This window comes from Salmo salar, chromosome ssa14 (genome assembly GCF_905237065.1).
Source record: "Salmo salar chromosome ssa14, Ssal_v3.1, whole genome shotgun sequence".
Classification (NCBI taxonomy): Eukaryota; Metazoa; Chordata; class Actinopteri; order Salmoniformes; family Salmonidae; genus Salmo; species Salmo salar.
The window spans coordinates 34,953,679-34,975,238 of NC_059455.1; the positions used below are offsets into that span (position 1 = coordinate 34,953,679).

Sequence of the window (21,560 nt, forward strand, 5' to 3'; positions counted from 1 at the left end):
GTGCTTTGAACTCGTTGAGAAATGCCGATTGGCTAATGGCGAACAAGCTGCATAAACAATAAACTAAAAGTACAGCTATCATGCTTGTAAACAAACTATAGTGTTCAAAAACCATATTAATAGATTGCTTTTTATAAGTAATGTTTTGTTGTTGCATTTACCTGAAGAAAATGCAATTATCGAGGTAATTTTCATAGTAGATGACATCAGAGGTCAGCATGTGGGAGCTCAGGATGATAGACAAGTTTCCCACTAGTAATTACCAGTTGGAGGCCCGTTCAAGTGGAATCTTCCCAGTCATATATGGTGAATTACCACTTGGTTAGTGAACACAGCATTAGGTTGCGATCCCTTGCTCAGACAGTACATGCATCAACCAATGAGTGTGTCAGGAACCAGATTGCTATAACATATGTGGTTAGCTGATACTTATCCAGGCGTTGTAAGATCTGGCATGCCTCCGCAAAGACTGGTCAGAGGAACACACCCTTAATCTTGTGCCAATAAAACTGATTGTGGTTTCTATGGCTGCGTTTACACAAGCATCCCAATTCTGATCTTTTGCCCAAAATCTGATCTGATTGAGCAAAAGGCCAATGAGTGGGAAAAGACCAGAATTGGGCTGCCTGTTTACACAAATTCACAAATAATTCTGAAGGTAGAACATCATCCAGCAGGTCTAACTATAAAGTTCCACTGCATTTATTTAGAAATGCCTACTGCTTGCAAAATCATTTTTTCTGCTATAAAATGTTTTATTTGCAGGACAAGGATTGTCCAGACTTTCAAGAATGCCTGAATTGCTTTGGCTTGCTTTTATGGTTGACTGGATGGATGCAAGTTTCACCGTTCAATTTTTTCAGATCTAGAGGAGTGCAATTATAATATGGCATGAGACAATTATTGCATTCTGTCCATGCTGGCTTTCGAGGGCTACATGAGACATGAAACAGATAGGTGGCAGTGCATACAGGCTGTCTCAAATGTATTAATTCGCATTTTTAGCAATTTTTTTGAAAACGCACCGTAGCAGGAAATTCAATTGTCGAGACTATTTGTTTATGTCAACTTTCTAAATGTAATTTTTTTAAACAAAAAAATCACTGGAAAAGTAATGGAATAGCTAGTGATCTCATGGAAGGAAGAAAGCAATACTGCATTTCCAGAGTATTTGAACAGGTACAGAAAGAGACTTAAGCTTGTTTGGAATTGGAACTTTCCCATTTCTTACTCATCGCTTAGAAGTGTTGTAAATTCAACATCAAATCAACTGGGATATAGGGTACTATGGGGCGAGACGCACCCTGGGGTAAGACGTGCCCTCCCCCCTGTAACTCACAACAACAACAACAAAAATCAACAGTTCCTCTGGCTGCCGCTATTCTTGATCAACTACAAATGTCCTCTGTTTCAACATTTTTGAAGTCATTCCATCAAAACAATTGAGTTTAATTATTTATAATTTAGAAAAAGTTGCAGATATATTCCAATGAAGTTAGATACATACATGTAAGGAAGCCTTAAGATAAATCATCCATTTGTTTAAAGAGAAGCATTTTGATTGTTTTTTAGTAAAGTAGTAATACGTTAGCTTAGTATGTTGAGGGCAGGAATCCGCCTGCCACACCAATGCGGCAAGATATCTCTATGGTTGATCATTTGTTTCTAGCTGTAATTTAGGCACTGGCTAGCCAAGTTAGCTAGCTAGCAACCTCACCAGCAGAAAGTCTGAGGTGAAATAAATGCTAGCCAGCTAGTTAGCATAATATGTCTATCATAGCCAGCTAATCCCCCAGTTAGCAGGAATAGGGGTTAGGGTCAGAATAGGTTCAGTTCTCCACCGTTCCTAAGATAATTCTGGTTTATTTTTAGATGAGTTAACAAGAAAATATCTGATTGTGAGGCTATGGCGAAGAGGCGCTTCGTTGTGCCCTGAATGCTATTGAACATAGGCAGGGCATTAAGGCAGCTGCCCGGGCTTTTAATGTGCCACCCAAAACCCTGAGGTGCCACTGAGACAAGCAGGTCAAATCCCAGGCCACGGCCATTTGGGTGGGTAACCAGTCTTTCATTGGTTCTTTAGAATGAGACCTGGTGTGTCATACCCCAAAAATGGAAAGAGCCCTGGGATGTCCGAAAACTTACTTTTGACCTGGCGGAGAGGATGGGAATCCAAAACACATTGAATAAGGAAAGGCAGTTGGCAGGCATAGACTGGTTTTAACAGTTTTATGTAGCGGCACCCAGGATTAGCCATCCGTATATCCCACAAGCAACCAGTCTGGCTCAAGCTGAAGGCTTCACACCCACCATGACCTCTACCCCTGCCACAACTTCCACCCCACAGGTCTCCAGTGACCTTCCTCCAAATGTTGGTAAGAAAGGGAAACGTCAGCACACATTTGAGGAAATATAGTAGCAGTGTATTTTATTTAACTAGGCAAGTCAGTAGAGAACAAATTCTTATTTACAATGACCACCTACCCCGGCCAAACCCTAACAACGCTGGGCCAAATTGTGCGCCACCCTACGGGACTCCCAATCACGGCCGGTTGAACCAGGGTCTAGTGACGCCTCTCGCACTGAAATGCAGTGCCTTAGACCGCTGCGCCACTCGGGAGCCCATTATAATTGAACCAATAGTCATGAGTTCCTGTTCAAAAGTACCAGGTCTACAAACAGTGGCCATATTGGAGTCGCCCCCCAGGCCAAGGAAAATGCCAAGTCAGCTACAGTCGACATCGTCACCCCACAAGAGGTTCCTGGAGGACAAGGCAAAAAAAAAAAAAAAAGCAAAGGCAGAACGAAACCCGTGACGCTTGTTCTGTTACCGGATACAGTGCAAATACTGGGCTCATGAGCTATGCTGAAATTTAACTGGGGTGGGATTCATTTGTGACCTGTCAGAGGGGAAATGCCAGTGTTATGAAATGTTTAATCAGTTATATTCCAATGAATGTGCCAAAAATATTAAACTGATGGAAACAGTTTAATCTTGAACTGCTGGGATTTTAAATCTTGCCTTAGTCTAGTTAAACTGAACATAAGCGTTAGAAAGGTACGCATTTTTGCAGGTGATGTATGAAAGGCACTGAAACCAAGGCATAATCTTTGGGGTAAATTCCCCTGATGGGCACTTGCTTAAAAAAATAAAATAATTACATTTGAACTAAAATGTAAACTGCTGCCATTTTCCTGGATTGTTACCTAAGCATGGCCATCAGCCACCTACAAGCTCTAAACTTGGCTTGTGTCAATTTGATCTTGGGGTGGGCTACTGCTGAAAAAGTATAGCCAACAATAACCAGGTTCACTTATGACAATCTTTCAAATAGCTTTACCATTGCATGAACACCTGCTGTGACTATCATTAGCAAACTAATTATGCCAAGAGAAGAAAGTGTTACAGTTCAAGAGTAAAAAGGACACTGGGTAGTCCAGAACAAAGTCGCAAAACACTGAGCACTCACATTGTGATCATCTTCTTACAACCAGATGGTCACCTCTTGGCTATTTTGTGTAGATACCGGCTCCGCACTACTGGATTTAGGGTACAGCTCATCAGGATCATAGCATTTTGACAACCATTAGAGACAAAAACCATTGTAAAGTACTCATTTTATTGAAACATGCTAAAGTCAAAGGACTTCAAATCCATACTGGGTTGTAGTTTCCACCACTTCTCTAAATGTACTGTGATGCACACCCTTCAGGCCACCAACAATTAGATGGCTGTGGAGACAGAAAAGACAGCCATCCCTGTAACAGGTTGAAGAATTGTTAGTAACATGCATCTCATTGCCGTTGGGGGATGTTACAGTAAAATGACCGCCAATAACCAGCACACACACACACACACCTGACAAGCAAAGTGTTCCAGACCATTACACCAACCAGTCAACTGAACACAGAACACAATGACAGATGAGTAGGTTACAGGTTCAAGTTCATTTGGCATCAAATCTGATACATTTCTAAATGTAAACTATAGTCTTCAATGCCAAAATCACCAACCTTGTTTTACAGTAGGATATTTTACAAATTCACTGGGGATCCGGGTTTCAGAGTATTCCACTATTGTGAGCGGTCCAAGAACAGAGTTTTGAACCAGGCCCTGGGGTCCTGAGAAAAAAAAATGAATTACTTCAAGCTGCATTCCCATCAGAAACTCAAGAGTGATCAGCTCAAATGAATATGGAACTAAACAGTTCATTCAGGCTTGAAATGAAGTGCCTCAAAATACCTGAATCCACACCCCTCTTCAACCGAGGCTTGCAACTCGAGTCACAGCACTTGCAGAGGTCACTTTGAGACGGGTCATCCAGCAGCTCCCATCTATGAATAAAAAAAGTTGGCTGTTGCATTGGCACTAACGTCATTATGGTCCAATGTTAAAGAATGTGACCAATACTTACTCTCCAGTCTCTTTAATGTAGTGGCAGGCCTTCTTTTCTATATCAAAAACCTCAGGGTCCCATGCAACAAGCTTACAATGAATATACACCTGGGGTGAAAGAGAACAGTCAAGAGCTACAGTATGAAAACAACCCAGTCATACCGAGAACTTGTGGTCCACTCACTTCCTCGCCTAGGGCAAACTTGAAGGACTGCAGGTAAAGCAGAATAGCAGACGAGTGGTACCTAGGCAGGAACCTGGAGTTCCCCGTCTTCCCATCAGCAAGGCAACTGAAAATGCATTGTGCAATGAGCAGACAAACAGAACTTCCATCCAGCAAATAATCTAACTTTAAAATGTATTCCATACTTTAATGGGATGAATCCCCCAGTGCACATTTTGGCTTTCGCCCTAGCACTACACTGCAGATTCAAATAATCAAAGCTTGATGACGAGTTGGTCATTTGAGTAGGCTGTGTAGTGCTAGGCAGTCAAAAACCAAAACATGGCCATAGCCAGGTCTGGTACATACCCCTTGTTGGTGATGATGGGGTACACCAGGCTCGCAGACTGCAGTTCTGGTGTTGTGGCCGCCACACACTCCTCCAAGAGCAGCAGCAAGGGCTGATGGTCCTTCTGATCCACTGCTGCCCAGATGGGGATGAAAGAGCCCAGGGGAAACAGGCTGGTCTTAGCCAGACCAGTAAGGTCTTCTACATGCAACAGAGAGGGGAAGGGGCGCAATGCTCATACGTACTGTACAGCCACAGGTTTCAACTAGCTTTGGGCAGTGTCCTCTGCTAGGAATTTCTTTACCAGGTAAGTTGACTGAACATATTCTTACAATAATTGATGTTGTATGAGTCACTCACCATTGAGGAGTGCCATGTGGAAAACCAATCCTCCATGACCCTCAGCACTACCATAGGCAGGGATAAGGAATGGGGGAATCCACCCCTCAGGTCTACAAACAAGGGGGAATGTTTGGTTTAATAATGAAGGTGGCGAAGGCTTAGGAAGATTTGATTCCAACACCATAGCTACAGTACACTACACCCAATAGAGCCCTAAAACGCAACTCAGTTCCACTGCATTTTGTTAGTCATTCCCCTCTAGTCAGGGACTGATTTAGACCTGGGACACCAGGTGTGTGCAATTAATGATAAAGTAGAACCGAAAGACAGCAGGCGCCAGACCTCTTAGGGTAAGAGTTGAGTACCCCTGGCATAGATGGTTACCTTATGTAAACACACTTAATATGGTGACTAATAGCAGCAGGTTTGGGCTTTCGGTCAGGTCTGTAAGTCAGGTTGGTTGAATAGATGTGTTTTTTGCCAGTCACCTAGGGAACAGAAGGAGAAGCATTAGTCGTCACAGGATTCAAAATGGCATACATTGGGTCAAGAGTCAGACATTACCCGTTTCTTGATGGCACAGCCATTGAGGTTGTAGTGGAATGTCGCCATCCCTTCTCCCGTGGGTAGAACAGAAAATGTGGACGGAACACAGTGTCCAAGGAAAAGACGGGCAGCATTTTCAACCAGCTCTGGACTGACCTTCCATGTCACTTTAATGGAGTGTTTCTCACAATCCACATTAAAATCTAAAAATATAAATTTGATAATGTCATCATTCACATCTCAAGGGTCAGCATGCGATAAGTAGCCTATTCAAGTTAACATGGTCTCAGCGCTGCGTAATCATATTATGCGTTCATTATTAGACGTACCTTCATTGGCAGCGCTTGCTGCTACAACAGCCAAAACAATTGCACATTGCCAAAGGAGAGACATGACTGAATGATCTAGGAGTGCCTACAAACTACAAATATTTATGGACCAATTGATCCTAATCATCTTAATTCTGAACACCTGTGAGAGGTCAAGGAGCGATAATTATAGACCTAAAAACTTACCAACGTCATCAGTTTTGGTATTTCCTGGTCTGAAAACATCCTTGAATTTTTATGGGTTTTAAAAGTAAAAATTGTAATAGTCACATCTTTTCCCCATAAAGTAGTCTGCAAAGCGGAACCTATGTCTCACAAAAACACGATGGACGGACGGAATAGTGACTTACACAGGAAATAAAGTTGAATCAAAAAGATTGAACAATCTGGTTTGCTCAATTTGACAGTACCACACTAAGTGTGGATTAGGTATTTTTTACATCGATTTAAAGCGTATTTTATGCGACAGTCAAAATGCTGATCAAGGTTAAGGTAAGACCAGCTATTTAATTGGTGGCCAAGTCCGCTAGTTTACATAATCAAATCAAATCAAATGTATTTATATAGCCCTTCGTACATCAGCTGATATCTCAAAGTGCTGTACAGAAACCCAGCCTAAAACCCCAAACAGCAAGCAATGCATGTGAAAGAGGCACGGTGGCTAGGAAAAACTCCCTAGGAAAAACTCCCTAGAAAGGCCAAAAAACCTAGGAAGAAACCTAGAGAGGAACCAGGCTATGAGGGGTGGCCAGTCCTCTTCTGGCTGTGCCGGGTGGATATTATAACAGAACATGGTCAAGATGTTAAAATGTTCATAAATGACCAGCATGGTCAAATAATAATAATCATAGTAGTTGTCGAGGGTGCAACAAGCACGTCCGGTGAACAGGTCAGGGTTCCATAGCCGCAGGCAGAACAGTTGAAACTGGAGCAGCAGCACGGCCAGGTGGACTGGGGACAGCAAGGAGTCATCATGCCAGGTAGTCCTGAGGCATGGTCCTAGGGCTCAGGTCCTCCGAGAGAAAGAAAGAAAGAAAGAAAGAAAGAAAGAGAGAAAGAGAGAATTAGAGAGAGCATATTTAAATTCACACAGGACACCGGATAAGACAAGAGAAATACTCCAGATGTAACAGACTGACCCTAGCCCCCCGACACATAAACTACTGCAGCATAAATACTGGAGGCTGAGACAGGAGGGATCAGAAGACACTGTGGCCCCATCCGATGATACCCCCGGACAGGGCCAAACAGGCAGGATATAACCCCACCCACTTTGCCAAAGCACAGCCCCCACACCACTAGAGGGATGTCTCCAACCACCAACTTACTGTCCTAAGACAAGGCCGAGTATAGCCCACAAAGATCTCCGCCACGGCACAACCCAAGGGGGGAGGGGGGGGGCACCAACCCAGACAGGAAGACCACGTCAGTGACTCAACCCACTCAAGTGACGTACCCCTCCCATGGACGGCATGGAAGAACACCAGTAAGGCAGTGACTCAGCCCCTGTAATAGGGTTAGAGGCAGAGAATTCCAGTGGAGAGAGGGGAACCGGCAAGGCAGAGACAGCAAGGGCGGTTCGTTGCTCCAGCCTTTCCGTTCACCTTCACACCCCTGGGCCAGACTATACTTAATCATAGGACCTACTGAAGAGATGTGTCTTCAGTAAAGACTTAAAGGTTGAGACTGAGTCTACGTCTCTCACATGGGTAGGCAGACCATTCCATAAAAATGGAGCTCTATAGGAGAAAGCCCTACCTCCAGCCGTTTGCTTAGAAATTCTAGGGACAATTAGGAGGCCTGCGTCTTGTGACCGTAGCGTACGTGTGGGTATGTACGGCAGGACCAAATCGGAAAGATAGGTAGGAGCAAGCCCATGTAATGCTTTGTAGGTTAGCAGTAAAACCTTGAAATCAGCCCTTGCCTTAACAGGAAGCCAGTGTAGAGAGGCTAGCACTGGAGTAATATGATACATTTTTTTGGTTCTAGTCAGGATTCTAGCAGCCGTATTTAGCACTAACTGAAGTTTCTTTAGTGCTTTATCCGGGTAGCCGGAAAGTAGAGCATTGCAGTAGTCCAGCCTAGAAGTAACAAAAGCATGGATACATTTTTCTGCATCATTTTTGGACAGAAAGTTTCTGATTTTTGCAATGTTACGTAGATGGAAAAAAGCTGTCCTTGAAACAGTCTTGATATGTTCTTCAAAAGAGAGATCAGGGTCCAGAGTAACGCCGAGGTCCTTCACAGTTTTATTTGAGACGACTGTACAACCATCCAGATTGATTGTCAGATTCAACAGAAGATCTCTTTGTTTCTTGGGACCTAGAACAAGCATCTCTGTTTTGTCCGAGTTTAAAAGTAGAAAGTCTGCAGCCATCCACTTCTTTATGTCTGAAACACAGGCTTCTAGCGAGGGCAATTTTGGGGCTTCACCATGTTTCATTGAAATGTACAGCTGTGTGTCGTCCGCATAGCAGTGAAATGTAACATTATGTTTTCGAATGACATCCCCAAGAGGTAAAATATATAGTGAAAACAATAGTGGTGCTAAAACGGAACCTTGAGGAACACCGACATTTACAATTGATTTGTCAGAGGACAAACCATTCACAGAGACAAACTGATATCTTTCCGACAGATAAGATCTAAACCAGGCCAGAACTTGTCCATGTAGACCAATTTGGGTTTCCAATCTCTCCAAAAGAATGTGGTGATCGATGGTATCAAAAGCAGCACTAAGATCTAGGAGCACGAGGACAGATGCAGAGCCTCGGTCTGACGTCATTAAAAGGTAATTTACCACCTTCACAAGTGCAGTCTCAGTGCTATGATGGGGTCTAAAACCAGACTGAAGCGTTTCGTATACATTGTTTGTCTTCAGGAAGGCAGTGAGTTGCTGCGCAACAGCTTTTTCAACATTTTTTGAGAGGAATGGAAGATTCGATATAGGCCGATAGTTTTTTATAATTTCTGGGTCAAGATTCGGCTTTTTCAAGAGAGGCTTTATTACTGCCACTTTTAGTGAGCTTGGTACACATCCGGTGGATAGAGAGCCGTTTATTATGTTCAACATAGGAGGGCCAAGCACAGAAAGCAGCTCTTTCAGTAGTTTAGTTGCAATAGGGTCCAGTATGCAGCTTGAAGGTTTAGAGGCCATGATTATTTCCATCATTGTGTCAAGAGATATAGTACTAAAGCACTTTAGTGTCTCCCTTGATCCTAGGTCCTGGCAGGGTTGTGCAGACTCAGGACAACGGAGCTTTGGAGGAATACTCAGATTTAAGGAGGAGTCTGTAATTTGCTTTCTAATGATCATGATCTTTTCCTCAAAGAAGTTCATGAATTCATCACTGCTGAAGTGAGAGCCATCCTCTCTTGGGGAATGCTGCTTTTTAGTTAACTTTGCGACAGTATCAAAAAGAAATTTCGGATTGTTCTTATTTTCCTCAATTAAGTTGGAAAAATAGGATGATCGAGCAGCAGTGAGGGCTCTTCGATACTGCACGGTACTGTCTTTCCAAGCTAGTCGGAAGACTTCCAGTTTGGTGTGGCGCCATTTCCGTTCCAATTTTCTGTAAGCTTGCTTCAGAGCTCGTGTATTTTCTGTATACCAGGGAGCTAGTTTCTTATGACAAATGTTTTTAGTTTTTAGGGGTGCAACTGCATCTAGGGTATTGCGCAAGGTTAAATTGAGTTCCTCGGTTAGGTGGTTAACTGTTTTTTGTCCTCTGACGTCCTTGGGTAGGCAGAGGGAGTCTGGAAGGGCATCAAGGAATCTTTGGGTTGTCTGAGAATTTATAGCACGACAATTACCTCACTCTGGTTAGGAGACACTGGACAAGATGTCACTTCATCTTCAAGTACAGGCATCTGGACATGTGTGACCACCTGTCTCACAGCAGCAGGGTGCTTTGACCTGGTCAACATTTGGGCTTTCATTTCAGACTAATACTTATCTAGACGTTCTTGTATCTCAGCTGCTGTCCACCTATCAGCTTTTTTGAACTTTAAATCTGCAGAAAGAGAAGGATCTGGGCAGTGTTTCACAAACATCATCATTACCTCTCGGCTGGAGTCCTCGGTGCTCCGACCCTGCCTCCTCAAACACTCGTCGGCCACATCTAATGCCTTGTTCAACCGGATCCAGTCCTCCATGGCAATTTTCTCCTAGTACTGGCAAAGTGTTATAAAGATCGGCAAGAGGCATGGATGAATATGTCAACTCACTGAAATGTTGTTTCAGTATATCTATTATCACTTTGGGGTTCTCGTGAGGTTTCAGAGATGTATTGCTGCGGAGTGTTATCTTTATGACGTCTCTAGCTCTCCCCATAAGCTTGGACATGATCTCCTGCGACTGTTCTATGACCGGCACACCCCTCTTTCTCAGGTAAACGTCCATGAGTTCCTCCCATTCATGTACTGAGTACTTGTCAGACCCATCCCCTCTGAAACATAGAGGCTCTCTCACGTCTGACTGCATGACCAAGTTCATACCGAATAAATTAAGGGAGGGTGTGTCAGCGAATGTCTGGCCTGCACTGGAGCTCTGAGCATGTGCGCCGCTATCCTCCTTCCTCTCACCTTCCTTCCTAATTTGAGCTGATATAGACTGTCCTATCTGATGGGCGAGTTGTGTGATAAGATTTCCCAAGTCAGGACTGGCCACCTCTGAACTATCTGAGTGAGTGTCACTAGACATAATTACAGGAGCTGAGGGTGTGTCGTTAGGCACCCGAGTAGAGCAAAACTTTGGTGAATCTACATCTATAGTTCTAGCTGGGGTCTGAGGCAACTCCCTGGAAAACCTCCCTCTCCCAAGAACCAGTTCAAGCTCATCACCGAAGACACGTTCTCCTTTTCCAACAATATAAGTCATATTCACTATCAATATACACAAATAAAATGAAATATGTATGAACAATTTCAAATGAATCAGTTAATCTAAGAGATATACCTAACAAAACATTAGCTTTTTTCCCCCTTGCGTGTATAAGAGATTTCACTTCCAACCTATTTATAGCATAGCAACTCCCGGCGACCAAGCTGGTGTTGATCAACGACGATTCACAATGATCCACGCTGATCTGGGTCACGGCACCAATGTAACCGGTTCTGCACCGGTACCTTTCTGCATTGTGTTCTGGTAAGGTGTAGGTGGAAGATAAGGCTTTGGACACAATTCAGCCGGTTGTCTCTCTTTCAATGACTGCATGGAATGGATACAAATACAAGGCAAAAGTTACTGCTGCAGTCTGGACTCCATACAAGTATATTTGCCTCTCCTCCTCACGCTCTGAGCAAACTGAGGAGTAAGAGCATGGCTCCCGTTGATGACATCACAGCATTAACACAATTTAGAAAAGAAATACAATAAAATAATTCACTCTTGAAAGTAATGTAATACATCTTAAAATAACCTTAAAATAATAAATTAAAATAAATATGAGGGATTTTCGGTGAAATACATAAAGTATATTTTACTCCTGTTACACAGGCAATCAATCACTGATCTGGAAATCATTAGTATGAACTCATTCCAATCTTGCAATGAATTATCAGATACTTATGCTGCATTTGTAACCAAGTGGGAGATGTGAATTTACCAGTTGTGAAGTCGTAACTAGTTGGATGCATTCCCGTGCTTTGAACTCGTTGAGAAATGCCGATTGGCTAATGGCGAACAAGCTGCATAAACAATAAACTAAAAGTACAGCTATCATGCTTGTAAACAAACTATAGTGTTCAAAAACCATATTAATAGATTGCTTTTTATAAGTAATGTTTTGTTGTTGCATTTACCTGAAGAAAATGCAATTATCGAGGTAATTTTCATAGTAGATGACATCAGAGGTCAGCATGTGGGAGCTCAGGATGATAGACAAGTTTCCCACTAGTAATTACCAGTTGGAGGCCCGTTCAAGTGGAATCTTCCCAGTCATATATGGTGAATTACCACTTGGTTAGTGAACACAGCATTAGGTTGCGATCCCTTGCTCAGACAGTACATGCATCAACCAATGAGTGTGTCAGGAACCAGATTGCTATAACATATGTGGTTAGCTGATACTTATCCAGGCGTTGTAAGATCTGGCATGCCTCCGCAAAGACTGGTCAGAGGAACACACCCTTAATCTTGTGCCAATAAAACTGATTGTGGTTTCTATGGCTGCGTTTACACAAGCATCCCAATTCTGATCTTTTGCCCAAAATCTGATCTGATTGAGCAAAAGGCCAATGAGTGGGAAAAGACCAGAATTGGGCTGCCTGTTTACACAAATTCACAAATAATTCTGAAGGTAGAACATCATCCAGCAGGTCTAACTATAAAGTTCCACTGCATTTATTTAGAAATGCCTACTGCTTGCAAAATCATTTTTTTCTGCTATAAAATGTTTTATTTGCAGGACAAGGATTGTCCAGACTTTCAAGAATGCCTGAATTGCTTTGGCTTGCTTTTATGGTTGACTGGATGGATGCAAGTTTCACCGTTCAATTTTTTCAGATCTAGAGGAGTGCAATTATAATATGGCATGAGACAATTATTGCATTCTGTCCATGCTGGCTTTCGAGGGCTACATGAGACATGAAACAGATAGGTGGCAGTGCATACAGGCTGTCTCAAATGTATTAATTCGCATTTTTAGCAATTTTTTTGAAAACGCACCGTAGCAGGAAATTCAATTGTCGAGACTATTTGTTTATGTCAACTTTCTAAATGTAATTTTTTTAAACAAAAAAAATCACTGGAAAAGTAATGGAATAGCTAGTGATCTCATGGAAGGAAGAAAGCAATACTGCATTTCCAGAGTATTTGAACAGGTACAGAAAGAGACTTAAGCTTGTTTGGAATTGGAACTTTCCCATTTCTTACTCATCGCTTAGAAGTGTTGTAAATTCAACATCAAATCAACTGGGATATAGGGTACTATGGGGCGAGACGCACCCTGGGGTAAGACGTGCCCTCCCCCCTGTAACTCACAACAACAACAACAAAAATCAACAGTTCCTCTGGCTGCCGCTATTCTTGATCAACTACAAATGTCCTCTGTTTCAACATTTTTGAAGTCATTCCATCAAAACAATTGAGTTTAATTATTTATAATTTAGAAAAAGTTGCAGATATATTCCAATGAAGTTAGATACATACATGTAAGGAAGCCTTAAGATAAATCATCCATTTGTTTAAAGAGAAGCATTTTGATTGTTTTTTTAGTAAAGTAGTAATACGTTAGCTTAGTATGTTGAGGGCAGGAATCCGCCTGCCACACCAATGCGGCAAGATATCTCTTATGGTTGATCATTTGTTTCTAGCTGTAATTTAGGCACTGGCTAGCCAAGTTAGCTAGCTAGCAACCTCACCAGCAGAAAGTCTGAGGTGAAATAAATGCTAGCCAGCTAGTTAGCATAATATGTCTATCATAGCCAGCTAATCCCCCAGTTAGCAGGAATAGGGGTTAGGGTCAGAATAGGTTCAGTTCTCCACCGTTCCTAAGATAATTCTGGTTTATTTTTAGATGAGTTAACAAGAAAATATCTGATTGTGAGGCTATGGCGAAGAGGCGCTTCGTTGTGCCCTGAATGCTATTGAACATAGGCAGGGCATTAAGGCAGCTGCCCGGGCTTTTAATGTGCCACCCAAAACCCTGAGGTGCCACTGAGACAAGCAGGTCAAATCCCAGGCCACGGCCATTTGGGTGGGTAACCAGTCTTTCATTGGTTCTTTAGAATGAGACCTGGTGTGTCATACCCCAAAAATGGAAAGAGCCCTGGGATGTCCGAAAACTTACTTTTGACCTGGCGGAGAGGATGGGAATCCAAAACACATTGAATAAGGAAAGGCAGTTGGCAGGCATAGACTGGTTTTAACAGTTTTATGTAGCGGCACCCAGGATTAGCCATCCGTATATCCCACAAGCAACCAGTCTGGCTCAAGCTGAAGGCTTCACACCCACCATGACCTCTACCCCTGCCACAACTTCCACCCCACAGGTCTCCAGTGACCTTCCTCCAAATGTTGGTAAGAAAGGGAAACGTCAGCACACATTTTAGGAAATATAGTAGCAGTGTATTTTATTTAACTAGGCAAGTCAGTAGAGAACAAATTCTTATTTACAATGACCACCTACCCCGGCCAAACCCTAACAACGCTGGGCCAAATTGTGCGCCACCCTACGGGACTCCCAATCACGGCCGGTTGAACCAGGGTCTAGTGACGCCTCTCGCACTGAAATGCAGTGCCTTAGACCGCTGCGCCACTCGGGAGCCCATTATAATTGAACCAATAGTCATGAGTTCCTGTTCAAAAGTACCAGGTCTACAAACAGTGGCCATATTGGAGTCGCCCCCCAGGCCAAGGAAAATGCCAAGTCAGCTACAGTCGACATCGTCACCCCACAAGAGGTTCCTGGAGGACAAGGCAAAAAAAAAAAAAAAAAAAAGCAAAGGCAGAACGAAACCCGTGACGCTTGTTCTGTTACCGGATACAGTGCAAATACTGGGCTCATGAGCTATGCTGAAATTTAACTGGGGTGGGATTCATTTGTGACCTGTCAGAGGGGAAATGCCAGTGTTATGAAATGTTTAATCAGTTATATTCCAATGAATGTGCCAAAAATATTAAACTGATGGAAACAGTTTAATCTTGAACTGCTGGGATTTTAAATCTTGCCTTAGTCTAGTTAAACTGAACATAAGCGTTAGAAAGGTACGCATTTTTGCAGGTGATGTATGAAAGGCACTGAAACCAAGGCATAATCTTTGGGGTAAATTCCCCTGATGGGCACTTGCTTAAAAAATAAAATAATTACATTTGAACTAAAATGTAAACTGCTGCCATTTTCCTGGATTGTTACCTAAGCATGGCCATCAGCCACCTACAAGCTCTAAACTTGGCTTGTGTCAATTTGATCTTGGGGTGGGCTACTGCTGAAAAAGTATAGCCAACAATAACCAGGTTCACTTATGACAATCTTTCAAATAGCTTTACCATTGCATGAACACCTGCTGTGACTATCATTAGCAAACTAATTATGCCAAGAGAAGAAAGTGTTACAGTTCAAGAGTAAAAAGGACACTGGGTAGTCCAGAACAAAGTCGCAAAACACTGAGCACTCACATTGTGATCATCTTCTTACAACCAGATGGTCACCTCTTGGCTATTTTGTGTAGATACCGGCTCCGCACTACTGGATTTAGGGTACAGCTCATCAGGATCATAGCATTTTGACAACCATTAGAGACAAAAACCATTGTAAAGTACTCATTTTATTGAAACATGCTAAAGTCAAAGGACTTCAAATCCATACTGGGTTGTAGTTTCCACCACTTCTCTAAATGTACTGTGATGCACACCCTTCAGGCCACCAACAATTAGATGGCTGTGGAGACAGAAAAGACAGCCATCCCTGTAACAGGTTGAAGAATTGTTAGTAACATGCATCTCATTGCCGTTGGGGGATGTTACAGTAAAATGACCGCCAATAACCAGCACACACACACACACCTGACAAGCAAAGTGTTCCAGACCATTACACCAACCAGTCAACTGAACACAGAACACAATGACAGATGAGTAGGTTACAGGTTCAAGTTCATTTGGCATCAAATCTGATACATTTCTAAATGTAAACTATAGTCTTCAATGCCAAAATCACCAACCTTGTTTTACAGTAGGATATTTTACAAATTCACTGGGGATCCGGGTTTCAGAGTATTCCACTATTGTGAGCGGTCCAAGAACAGAGTTTTGAACCAGGCCCTGGGGTCCTGAGAAAAAAAAATGAATTACTTCAAGCTGCATTCCCATCAGAAACTCAAGAGTGATCAGCTCAAATGAATATGGAACTAAACAGTTCATTCAGGCTTGAAATGAAGTGCCTCAAAATACCTGAATCCACACCCCTCTTCAACCGAGGCTTGCAACTCGAGTCACAGCACTTGCAGAGGTCACTTTGAGACGGGTCATCCAGCAGCTCCCATCTATGAATAAAAAAGTTGGCTGTTGCATTGGCACTAACGTCATTATGGTCCAATGTTAAAGAATGTGACCAATACTTACTCTCCAGTCTCTTTAATGTAGTGGCAGGCCTTCTTTTCTATATCAAAAACCTCAGGGTCCCATGCAACAAGCTTACAATGAATATACACCTGGGGTGAAAGAGAACAGTCAAGAGCTACAGTATGAAAACAACCCAGTCATACCGAGAACTTGTGGTCCACTCACTTCCTCGCCTAGGGCAAACTTGAAGGACTGCAGGTAAAGCAGAATAGCAGACGAGTGGTACCTAGGCAGGAACCTGGAGTTCCCCGTCTTCCCATCAGCAAGGCAACTGAAAATGCATTGTGCAATGAGCAGACAAACAGAACTTCCATCCAGCAAATAATCTAACTTTAAAATGTATTCCATACTTTAATGGGATGAATCCCCCCAGTGCACATTTTGGCTTTCGCCCTAGCACTACACTGCAGATTCAAATAATCAAAGCTTGATGACGAGTTGGTCATTTGAGTAGGCTGTGTAGTGCTAGGCAGTCAAAAACCAAAACATGGCCATAGCCAGGTCTGGTACATACCCCTTGTTGGTGATGATGGGGTACACCAGGCTCGCAGACTGCAGTTCTGGTGTTGTGGCCGCCACACACTCCTCCAAGAGCAGCAGCAAGGGCTGATGGTCCTTCTGATCCACTGCTGCCCAGATGGGGATGAAAGAGCCCAGGGGAAACAGGCTGGTCTTAGCCAGACCAGTAAGGTCTTCTACATGCAACAGAGAGGGGAAGGGGCGCAATGCTCATACGTACTGTACAGCCACAGGTTTCAACTAGCTTTGGGCAGTGTCCTCTGCTAGGAATTTCTTTACCAGGTAAGTTGACTGAACATATTCTTACAATAATTGATGTTGTATGAGTCACTCACCATTGAGGAGTGCCATGTGGAAAACCAATCCTCCATGACCCTCAGCACTACCATAGGCAGGGATAAGGAATGGGGGAATCCACCCCTCAGGTCTACAAACAAGGGGGAATGTTTGGTTTAATAATGAAGGTGGCGAAGGCTTAGGAAGATTTGATTCCAACACCATAGCTACAGTACACTACACCCAATAGAGCCCTAAAACGCAACTCAGTTCCACTGCATTTTGTTAGTCATTCCCCTCTAGTCAGGGACTGATTTAGACCTGGGACACCAGGTGTGTGCAATTAATGATAAAGTAGAACCGAAAGACAGCAGGCGCCAGACCTCTTAGGGTAAGAGTTGAGTACCCCTGGCATAGATGGTTACCTTATGTAAACACACTTAATATGGTGACTAATAGCAGCAGGTTTGGGCTTTCGGTCAGGTCTGTAAGTCAGGTTGGTTGAATAGATGTGTTTTTTGCCAGTCACCTAGGGAACAGAAGGAGAAGCATTAGTCGTCACAGGATTCAAAATGGCATACATTGGGTCAAGAGTCAGACATTACCCGTTTCTTGATGGCACAGCCATTGAGGTTGTAGTGGAATGTCGCCATCCCTTCTCCCGTGGGTAGAACAGAAAATGTGGACGGAACACAGTGTCCAAGGAAAAGACGGGCAGCATTTTCAACCAGCTCTGGACTGACCTTCCATGTCACTTTAATGGAGTGTTTCTCACAATCCACATTAAAATCTAAAAATATAAATTTGATAATGTCATCATTCACATCTCAAGGGTCAGCATGCGATAAGTAGCCTATTCAAGTTAACATGGTCTCAGCGCTGCGTAATCATATTATGCGTTCATTATTAGACGTACCTTCATTGGCAGCGCTTGCTGCTACAACAGCCAAAACAATTGCACATTGCCAAAGGAGAGACATGACTGAATGATCTAGGAGTGCCTACAAACTACAAATATTTATGGACCAATTGATCCTAATCATCTTAATTCTGAACACCTGTGAGAGGTCAAGGAGCGATAATTATAGACCTAAAAACTTACCAACGTCATCAGTTTTGGTATTTCCTGGTCTGAAAACATCCTTGAATTTTTATGGGTTTTAAAAGTAAAAATTGTAATAGTCACATCTTTTCCCCATAAAGTAGTCTGCAAAGCGGAACCTATGTCTCACAAAACACGATGGACGGACGGAATAGTGACTTACACAGGAAATAAAGTTGAATCAAAAAGATTGAACAATCTGGTTTGCTCAATTTGACAGTACCACACTAAGTGTGGATTAGGTATTTTTTTACATCGATTTAAAGCGTATTTTATGCGACAGTCAAAATGCTGATCAAGGTTAAGGTAAGACCAGCTATTTAATTGGTGGCCAAGTCCGCTAGTTTACATAATCAAATCAAATCAAATGTATTTATATAGCCCTTCGTACATCAGCTGATATCTCAAAGTGCTGTACAGAAACCCAGCCTAAAACCCCAAACAGCAAGCAATGCATGTGAAAGAGGCACGGTGGCTAGGAAAAACTCCCTAGGAAAAACTCCCTAGAAAGGCCAAAAAACCTAGGAAGAAACCTAGAGAGGAACCAGGCTATGAGGGGTGGCCAGTCCTCTTCTGGCTGTGCCGGGTGGATATTATAACAGAACATGGTCAAGATGTTAAAATGTTCATAAATGACCAGCATGGTCAAATAATAATAATCATAGTAGTTGTCGAGGGTGCAACAAGCACGTCCGGTGAACAGGTCAGGGTTCCATAGCCGCAGGCAGAACAGTTGAAACTGGAGCAGCAGCACGGCCAGGTGGACTGGGGACAGCAAGGAGTCATCATGCCAGGTAGTCCTGAGGCATGGTCCTAGGGCTCAGGTCCTCCGAGAGAAAGAAAGAAAGAAAGAAAGAAAGAAAGAGAGAAAGAGAGAATTAGAGAGAGCATATTTAAATTCACACAGGACACCGGATAAGACAAGAGAAATACTCCAGATGTAACAGACTGACCCTAGCCCCCGACACATAAACTACTGCAGCATAAATACTGGAGGCTGAGACAGGAGGGATCAGAAGACACTGTGGCCCCATCCGATGATACCCCCGGACAGGGCCAAACAGGCAGGATATAACCCCACCCACTTTGCCAAAGCACAGCCCCCACACCACTAGAGGGATGTCTCCAACCACCAACTTACTGTCCTAAGACAAGGCCGAGTATAGCCCACAAAGATCTCCGCCACGGCACAACCCAAGGGGGGAGGGGGGGGCACCAACCCAGACAGGAAGACCACGTCAGTGACTCAACCCACTCAAGTGACGTACCCCTCCCATGGACGGCATGGAAGAACACCAGTAAGGCAGTGACTCAGCCCCTGTAATAGGGTTAGAGGCAGAGAATTCCAGTGGAGAGAGGGGAACCGGCAAGGCAGAGACAGCAAGGGCGGTTCGTTGCTCCAGCCTTTCCGTTCACCTTCACACCCCTGGGCCAGACTATACTTAATCATAGGACCTACTGAAGAGATGTGTCTTCAGTAAAGACTTAAAGGTTGAGACTGAGTCTACGTCTCTCACATGGGTAGGCAGACCATTCCATAAAAATGGAGCTCTATAGGAGAAAGCCCTACCTCCAGCCGTTTGCTTAGAAATTCTAGGGACAATTAGGAGGCCTGCGTCTTGTGACCGTAGCGTACGTGTGGGTATGTACGGCAGGACCAAATCGGAAAGATAGGTAGGAGCAAGCCCATGTAATGCTTTGTAGGTTAGCAGTAAAACCTTGAAATCAGCCCTTGCCTTAACAGGAAGCCAGTGTAGAGAGGCTAGCACTGGAGTAATATGATACATTTTTTTGGTTCTAGTCAGGATTCTAGCAGCCGTATTTAGCACTAACTGAAGTTTCTTTAGTGCTTTATCCGGGTAGCCGGAAAGTAGAGCATTGCAGTAGTCCAGCCTAGAAGTAACAAAAGCATGGATACATTTTTCTGCATCATTTTTGGACAGAAAGTTTCTGATTTTTGCAATGTTACGTAGATGGAAAAAAGCTGTCCTTGAAACAGTCTTGATATGTTCTTCAAAAGAGAGATCAGGGTCCAGAGTAACGCCGAGGTCCTTCACAGTTTTATTTGAGACGACTGTACAACCATCCAGATTGATTGTCAGATTCAACAGAAGATCTCTTTGTTTCTTGGGACCTAGAACAAGCATCTCTGTTTTGTCCGAGTTTAAAAGTAGAAAGTCTGCAGCCATCCACTTCTTTATGTCTGAAACACAGGCTTCTAGCGAGGGCAATTTTGGGGCTTCACCATGTTTCATTGAAATGTACAGCTGTGTGTCGTCCGCATAGCAGTGAAATGTAACATTATGTTTTCGAATGACATCCCCAAGAGGTAAAATATATAGTGAAAACAATAGTGGTGCTAAAACGGAACCTTGAGGAACACCGACATTTACAATTGATTTGTCAGAGGACAAACCATTCACAGAGACAAACTGATATCTTTCCGACAGATAAGATCTAAACCAGGCCAGAACTTGTCCATGTAGACCAATTTGGGTTTCCAATCTCTCCAAAAGAATGTGGTGATCGATGGTATCAAAAGCAGCACTAAGATCTAGGAGCACGAGGACAGATGCAGAGCCTCGGTCTGACGTCATTAAAAGGTAATTTACCACCTTCACAAGTGCAGTCTCAGTGCTATGATGGGGTCTAAAACCAGACTGAAGCGTTTCGTATACATTGTTTGTCTTCAGGAAGGCAGTGAGTTGCTGCGCAACAGCTTTTTCAAATTTTTTTGAGAGGAATGGAAGATTCGATATAGGCCGATAGTTTTTTATAATTTCTGGGTCAAGATTCGGCTTTTTCAAGAGAGGCTTTATTACTGCCACTTTTAGTGAGCTTGGTACACATCCGGTGGATAGAGAGCCGTTTATTATGTTCAACATAGGAGGGCCAAGCACAGAAAGCAGCTCTTTCAGTAGTTTAGTTGCAATAGGGTCCAGTATGCAGCTTGAAGGTTTAGAGGCCATGATTATTTCCATCATTGTGTCAAGAGATATAGTACTAAAGCACTTTAGTGTCTCCCTTGATCCTAGGTCCTGGCAGGGTTGTGCAGACTCAGGACAACGGAGCTTTGGAGGAATACTCAGATTTAAGGAGGAGTCTGTAATTTGCTTTCTAATGATCATGATCTTTTCCTCAAAGAAGTTCATGAATTCATCACTGCTGAAGTGAGAGCCATCCTCTCTTGGGGAATGCTGCTTTTTAGTTAACTTTGCGACAGTATCAAAAAGAAATTTCGGATTGTTCTTATTTTCCTCAATTAAGTTGGAAAAATAGGATGATCGAGCAGCAGTGAGGGCTCTTCGATACTGCACGGTACTGTCTTTCCAAGCTAGTCGGAAGACTTCCAGTTTGGTGTGGCGCCATTTCCGTTCCAATTTTCTGTAAGCTTGCTTCAGAGCTCGTGTATTTTCTGTATACCAGGGAGCTAGTTTCTTATGACAAATGTTTTTAGTTTTTAGGGGTGCAACTGCAT

At 43.1% G+C, this 21,560-nt stretch overlaps 3 protein-coding genes across 3 annotated transcripts in view; 1 reads left to right on the forward strand and 2 right to left on the reverse strand.

The window, feature by feature from the left end:
- Positions 1 to 3,599: 3,599 nt before the first annotated feature.
- Positions 3,600 to 6,284, reverse strand: LOC123723977 (uncharacterized). Its single transcript, XM_045693769.1, has 11 exons — positions 6,126 to 6,284; positions 5,815 to 5,999; positions 5,635 to 5,738; positions 5,269 to 5,360; positions 4,929 to 5,109; positions 4,581 to 4,686; positions 4,416 to 4,504; positions 4,244 to 4,335; positions 4,015 to 4,122; positions 3,860 to 3,901; positions 3,600 to 3,759 (listed from the first exon to the last, which is right to left on the reverse strand). The coding sequence occupies exons 1-10, from the start codon at positions 6,187 to 6,189 to the stop codon at positions 3,885 to 3,887; spliced, it is 1,038 nt and encodes a 345-aa protein (XP_045549725.1). The 5' UTR covers positions 6,190 to 6,284; the 3' UTR covers positions 3,600 to 3,759; positions 3,860 to 3,884.
- A 9,088-nt stretch (positions 6,285 to 15,372) lies between these two features.
- LOC106569433 (uncharacterized) lies at positions 15,373 to 18,055 on the reverse strand. The gene is made up of 11 exons (XM_014140786.1): positions 17,897 to 18,055; positions 17,586 to 17,770; positions 17,406 to 17,509; positions 17,040 to 17,131; positions 16,700 to 16,880; positions 16,351 to 16,456; positions 16,186 to 16,274; positions 16,015 to 16,106; positions 15,786 to 15,893; positions 15,631 to 15,672; positions 15,373 to 15,532 (listed from the first exon to the last, which is right to left on the reverse strand). Exons 1-10 carry the CDS (start codon positions 17,958 to 17,960, stop codon positions 15,656 to 15,658), a joined length of 1,038 nt encoding a protein of 345 aa, XP_013996261.1. The 5' UTR covers positions 17,961 to 18,055; the 3' UTR covers positions 15,373 to 15,532; positions 15,631 to 15,655.
- Positions 18,056 to 18,219: 164 nt separating this feature from the next.
- Positions 18,220 to 21,560, forward strand: part of LOC106569431 (NEDD8) — a 45,553-nt gene continuing 42,212 nt past the window's right edge. The window contains exon 1 of the mRNA XM_014140784.2: positions 18,220 to 18,388. Coding sequence (XP_013996259.1) covers positions 18,371 to 18,388 — 18 coding nt within the window. The 5' untranslated portion in view covers positions 18,220 to 18,370. The remainder of the gene's footprint in view (positions 18,389 to 21,560) is intronic.